The following is a 5,494-nucleotide window of genomic DNA, read 5'->3' as shown; positions in this document are numbered from 1 at the left end:
GGGACAGAAAGACACGTTACACCATGATGTGAAGGATCCTACAGGGGGACAGAAAGACACGTTACACCACGCAGTGAAGGATCCTACAGGGAGACAGAAAGACACGTTACACCATGATGTGAAGGATCCTACAGGGGGACAGAAAGACACTTTACACCATGATGTGAAGGATCCTACAGGGGGACAGAAAGACACGTTACACCATGATGTGAAGGATCCTACAGCGTGTATGCTCGTGAATGTAAGAGTATGTCCTCTGCAGGTGATGTAGGGTTCCAGCTAATCCAGCTGCTGTGAGAAGACACCTCCACAGCCAGCCAACCAGGGATCTCTAGTTTATCCAGCATCAACATTTCTCTGCTGTCTGTCTATCTCCTCAAGCCTAATGAGGGCTGCTGCCTGCAGAGAGGACACTTCCTTTAATTACCCCGGAGAGGAGAGAGAGGAGAGCAGAGACAGATAAGAGGCAGCAGAGATATGAAGGAGGACTGCTACTCAGCTCCTTCTACTAATAGGATCACGACTTCTGCGCTGTGGAACCACTGACATTCTGACTGAAGAAGTCAAAGACATTAATGAGGGGCTTGAAGAAGGAGTTATTGGAGAACGTGTACATGAAACATAATGAATCAGTGAGAGGACACATAATTGGTCACCGAATGGAACGAATCGTAGGCCACCCTTCTGCTTCATTATAATACAGCTGCACCAGGGATGTCTAACAGTACAGTACCGGTCAAATGTATTAAATGCTGCTAGGATGGACAGAGGTTTGTGATGAAATGGCAGAGGCAGGCAGCCACTTACCCAGCGTGCAGGAAGAGAGAGAGCCACAGTCTGTAGAACTGGTCTGGGATCTCTGGGTTGAGGAAAGGCAGCAGGCCACACACATCATCCATGCAGTGAACCTGGGGGAGGAGGTAGAATACGTCACCTACAGGACACCATCGCTCTCTTTGTCTCTGTTGGCACACTCTCACACACTCACACACATACACATATTCACACACACACACACACACACACATTCACACACGCGAAACCGCACACACAATAGCATAACTGATACCCACTGAATTTACAATAACTTTTTTTTACTGTCAAGCTATTCTAAGATAAGGATGTCACTGCAAGTACTAGAGGATGCATTTTCATTTGACACATATTGTGGAATGAATACATCATATTTATAATGAAGAACCTTCTGTGTGAATATATTTACTTGTGCCCTGGATTTTCTGTACCTCAGAGCGGAGGGGATTACAGTGAGGACAATTTGCTTACTCAGTAGGGAATTGTATGGCACCCTTTATGGTGATTAAACACTATCCACTCTCACAGCTTAGATCTTCCTCTGCTCCTCAACGGCTGCCTCCGACTCAGCCTGTTTCATTAGCCTAGTTGGAACGGGGTCGGGGTTATGGTCTGGGTTATGTCTTTGTAGGACTGGGGCTATCGTATCCATCACACTAGCTAGCCACTAAAGATGACTTGGCAATATCCTAACGCAACGTAATAGTCAGATGTTCATTGAGTAGAGCGATGCTTACTTACTTGGGAGCAGAGAGTAGCCTCCTCGTGGAAGTAGCCCATCATGAAGWCACAATACTCCCTGGACGTGATCTCACACCTGAGGAACAGGAGAACCACAGCATGACCTCATGACCACACACTCCCTTGACTCCTCCCCGTCATGTGCACTGATAGGTCATGAACAAGACACATGGTGACCACTACACTGCTTACATACTGCTGCTTTACCAGATCAGTGAAAATGAAGGCAAGAGGGGAGAGGAAGTCCATATAGATTATTGAGATGCAGCCCCTGCCTTGTTTAAACATCCATCTACCAACTACATGTACCACAGACATAGGCAAATCAACACCACAGTGTCAATAGTAAATAGACTCATAGGAATGTGTGTGTGGTGTCTGGCGTGAATGTTTGCATGTTTGGTTTTGTATGTAGGCTCTCCTCACCTCCCTTTTGTGCCGATGCAGCAGGGCCGGCCTGTGATGGTGCAGTCTATGTGAGGCAGGTTGGTGTGGTTCCCTGTGTTGTACCTGGTGCAAACCTAAAAACACAGCCAGAGGTAACAAGGAGACACTGACTGATTGACAGGTCCTCTGACCCTCTCACCCTCTCATCATGACCAATGGGGTTACACAATACTCACTGGCCACTTGGTGATGTCATCAGGCCATTCATGCGGTGCCACCGATGCTGGCTCTAGACAAATCCTGTTGTGGGGTGAAAAATATTTATGAAATATTAGTATGGATACACAGTTCAGTCAGTGGTCCCAATAAACACACAGTGTAACTACAGTAGCATGAGGAGTGTGACGGCGTACTGCTGAAGGTAAGAGTGGTTCTCTCACCGGGGGTCCTGATGGCACACTGAGCCGTACTGCCTGTCATTGCCCTCCAGCTGAGGGGTGCTGTGATGCCGCGGCCACTTCACCCACACGGCCAGAGTACTCTGAGACAAAACAAAGATSGAAAGGTAAAAATATCGACCCCTGAATAGCTCTTTCGTGTAGGTAGAGTACAAAAGAGTGAGAGAAGCAGAGAGAGAGAATAGGTCGGATCAGGGACTCACGACTCACCGAACACTCCTCCTCTGAGGTCTGTAGACAGCCGGAGCGGTCGTTGCGTACACAGCAGGCAGAGTCTCTCTCTATGTCTCTCTTGTCCCGGATCAGGTCGTGCACCTGCTGGTCCTGACGCATGCAGGGAGAGTACTTGGCCCCCAGGTGGATCAGAGCCTCCTAACGAGGGAGACAGATGGCATGCAGACAGTGAGGAATAGACACATAGAACACCATCACTTTATCAGGCCTAGTTAAAGCACTCACATAAGTACCTTCCAAACTGAAAGGATCGGACATATCTGGTCATGGAACAGAATGTTTGAATGAAAAAAAGGGGAGCAATGTGAATGTGCTTACTGAACTGGGCCCGACCCAGAAGTTCTCTTGTTGTACAAACTTGACATTTTCATATACACCTTTGTTTCTTAGAACCTGGGGAGGAAAACATTTCACATTTCAAGTTGCTCCTGGAAGGATGTAATAGAAGGTCATAACGACTGTAAGACCATTGTAAAGCTGTAATGATTCGTTCAGAGGACTCTTGAATACAGTTTTTGATTATTTGATTCATATTTTACTGCACGGTTAGGGGCTAGTAACACAAGCATTTCACTGCACCCGCAATAAAACCTGCTAAACTGTGTACGCGACCAATAAACYTTGATTTGATTTGACTAGGGAAGTGAGGTGGTACTCACAGAATCAACCGTCTCGTGCTGGGAGAAGCCCACGGGGGCGATGCCATAGATGCAGACAGCCAGGATGGTGATCAGCAAGTGGACAACAGTGATCCAGTACGTAAAGAAAGGCCTGATGGAAACACAATATCCATATTAGAAAACAACGGTTTTACACAGAAGTGCTGTACTCTACACCAATGGTCTCATATATTGGACACGCTGAGCCTTAGCATGGTCTTAGAGACCATTACCTATGGTCATCCATGTCCTCTATCTGCCTCTTCACATAGCTGTCGATGCGCTTGCGGTAGGTTCGGTTGGTGAGCTTCCCCACCATGCCCAGCCCGTAGGGCCTCTTCTCCCGAGCGAACAGCTTCTTGACGGGCACAACGATGCGCTGACCCCGTCGCTGTCCGTTCACACTCACCACCTCCTGCCGCAAGGGCACCTTGGGCGGTCCTGGGGTTCCCTCTTTGGCCTTACGCCACCCTCGCTCCAGAGGCCTGGGAGGGGAGGGGAGACAGAGAGGAGGAGGGGTAAAGTCAGTTTAAAGAGGAACCCACCACAGAACCACCCTTGGAGAGAGTGTGGGTTCTCTTTAACCCAAACACTGTGTCAACACAACTGAATGGTTCACTGAGATGCTCTGGTAGTGTGTTGGATTTTGGCAACAGGAAACCAAAGATACTGTAGTCATTTCAGATGTTTCTGTGTACTTGTTGTCATGAGTCAGTGTGACAGACTCACAGCATGAGATGGCTCCTCTCCAGTTCACTCTTGTCCAGAGCGCTGCCGGTCAGCTCCGTCTCGTCCAGCATACTGCCCTCCTCCTGCACCACATCCATCATAGCCGCGTCCGACGGAGACTCAAACACCTCGTCAGCGTATGTGGACAACTCTTCCTGCATCAGACAGTCCTGGGGGAGGAATTGGGAGGGGGTTGGCCAGGTCTGAGAACAGTAGTGGGTGGGAACTAGGCACAGGAGATTTCCCTGGTCAGCTCACACATGGTTTAGGAAAAACTCCTGGCCGTAATGAAAACACACACTAACTGGTCGGCCAATCACAGGCCTTTAGACTCTATCCCAGGCTGCAACTCTGTTAGAGACCTCCAGGGGGTGCTGTATGTTCTCTTTTAGATGGAGGCTTGAGATGAGTTTCTAACTACAGAGTAGATGAGTACATGTCCTTACTCTGGCGAAGAAGGATGTGTCCAGCTCATCAGGTAAGTCCACCCCGTCCTCCTCCATGAAGCTAGCAGGGGTGAAGCTGCGTCTCTGCATCCGCCGCAGGGTGGCGTTTTCCCGCAGGGAGCGCCCCTGAGACGCACACACACACATAACAACACAACACACACTATAAGCTGTCACCTAGCACAGCAGGCTGTAGAGCTGTTAGTTTGTTATGTCTAGTGCCATTACAGCAAACAAACGGTGCAGACACACAAACACACACACACACACACACACGCACAACACTAGTTGAGTGTATTTTTGCATGTAGAATAGTTGGAGACAGTACCTCATAATTATAACACATGCATAGTAGGCATATCAGAGCTTGAGTACCCATGTTTGTTCATTCCTCCATGTCCTCTTGCACTTCCAAAATGGTAAGCTCTTTCCTAACAGTAGTCCTAAGCACAGCACTGCTGTCTTGAACATGCAGCACAGCACATATGTGGTCTCCCTCAACACTGAATGACACAACACAACACAGAGATAATGTCTCCTTTAGAAAAATAAATGTTCCGCCCCGATGGAAACTAGTGTTGTTCTAGAACGCCGGAGGCTGACTGATTCCACAACAACTGATCAGGCCATGCTGTTTCACTGAGGGTACCTTATCGATTAAGGGAAGAGTTTGTCATAGTGGTACTGGGTGGGTATGGTTTGGATCTGTGTGTACAGCTACAGTAGAGGGCTTTAGCAGCTGAAATAATGAATCACTTCTTCTTCAATAGGATGTCTCGTCACACAGCAAGCTCACCTTCACCAGAGCGGGCTGCTGCCCTGAAGCTCATCTTGGCGACAGACTCCCTCTTGCGTCGCCGCGGCAGCCGGTTGAGGCCCGAGCGGGAGGAGGTGAAGGAGCAGAGGGGAAGCGGCGCCGGGGGTGACGGGGGTCTGGGCACGCTGTAACCGTCACACCTCCTCCACCATACGGAACGCACGCCCCTCGCCAACGGGTCCACGATCTGAAATGACAGAACAGGCACGT

General features: G+C 49.0%; 2 protein-coding genes across 2 annotated transcripts in view; one reads left to right on the top strand and one right to left on the bottom strand.

Moving 5' to 3' along the window:
• Window positions 1–6: 6 nt before the first annotated feature.
• Window positions 7–5,423, bottom strand: LOC112079925 (inactive rhomboid protein 1; the record flags this gene model as incomplete). Its single annotated transcript, XM_070442464.1, is given in 13 exon segments — window positions 7–908; window positions 1,555–1,630; window positions 1,981–2,075; window positions 2,178–2,241; window positions 2,382–2,482; window positions 2,610–2,771; window positions 2,952–3,026; window positions 3,293–3,404; window positions 3,526–3,777; window positions 4,022–4,191; window positions 4,468–4,593; window positions 5,264–5,275; window positions 5,277–5,423. Coding segments are annotated over 13 exon segments (1,497 nt in total), but the record flags the coding sequence as incomplete, so codon positions are not given.
• Window positions 5,424–5,476: 53 nt separating this feature from the next.
• LOC112079926 (inactive rhomboid protein 1) overlaps window positions 5,477–5,494 on the top strand; it is a 6,918-nt gene continuing 6,900 nt past the window's right edge. The window contains exon 1 of the mRNA XM_024145730.2: window positions 5,477–5,488. Coding sequence (XP_024001498.2) covers window positions 5,477–5,488 — 12 coding nt within the window. The remainder of the gene's footprint in view (window positions 5,489–5,494) is intronic.

The sequence above is a fragment of the Salvelinus sp. IW2-2015 genome, unplaced genomic scaffold (genome assembly GCF_002910315.2).
Source record: "Salvelinus sp. IW2-2015 unplaced genomic scaffold, ASM291031v2 Un_scaffold10332, whole genome shotgun sequence".
NCBI lineage: Eukaryota > Metazoa > Chordata > Actinopteri > Salmoniformes > Salmonidae > Salvelinus > Salvelinus sp. IW2-2015.
The sequence above is the reverse complement of the archived record's forward strand: the minus strand, read 5'-3'. Positions and strand labels throughout refer to the sequence as shown.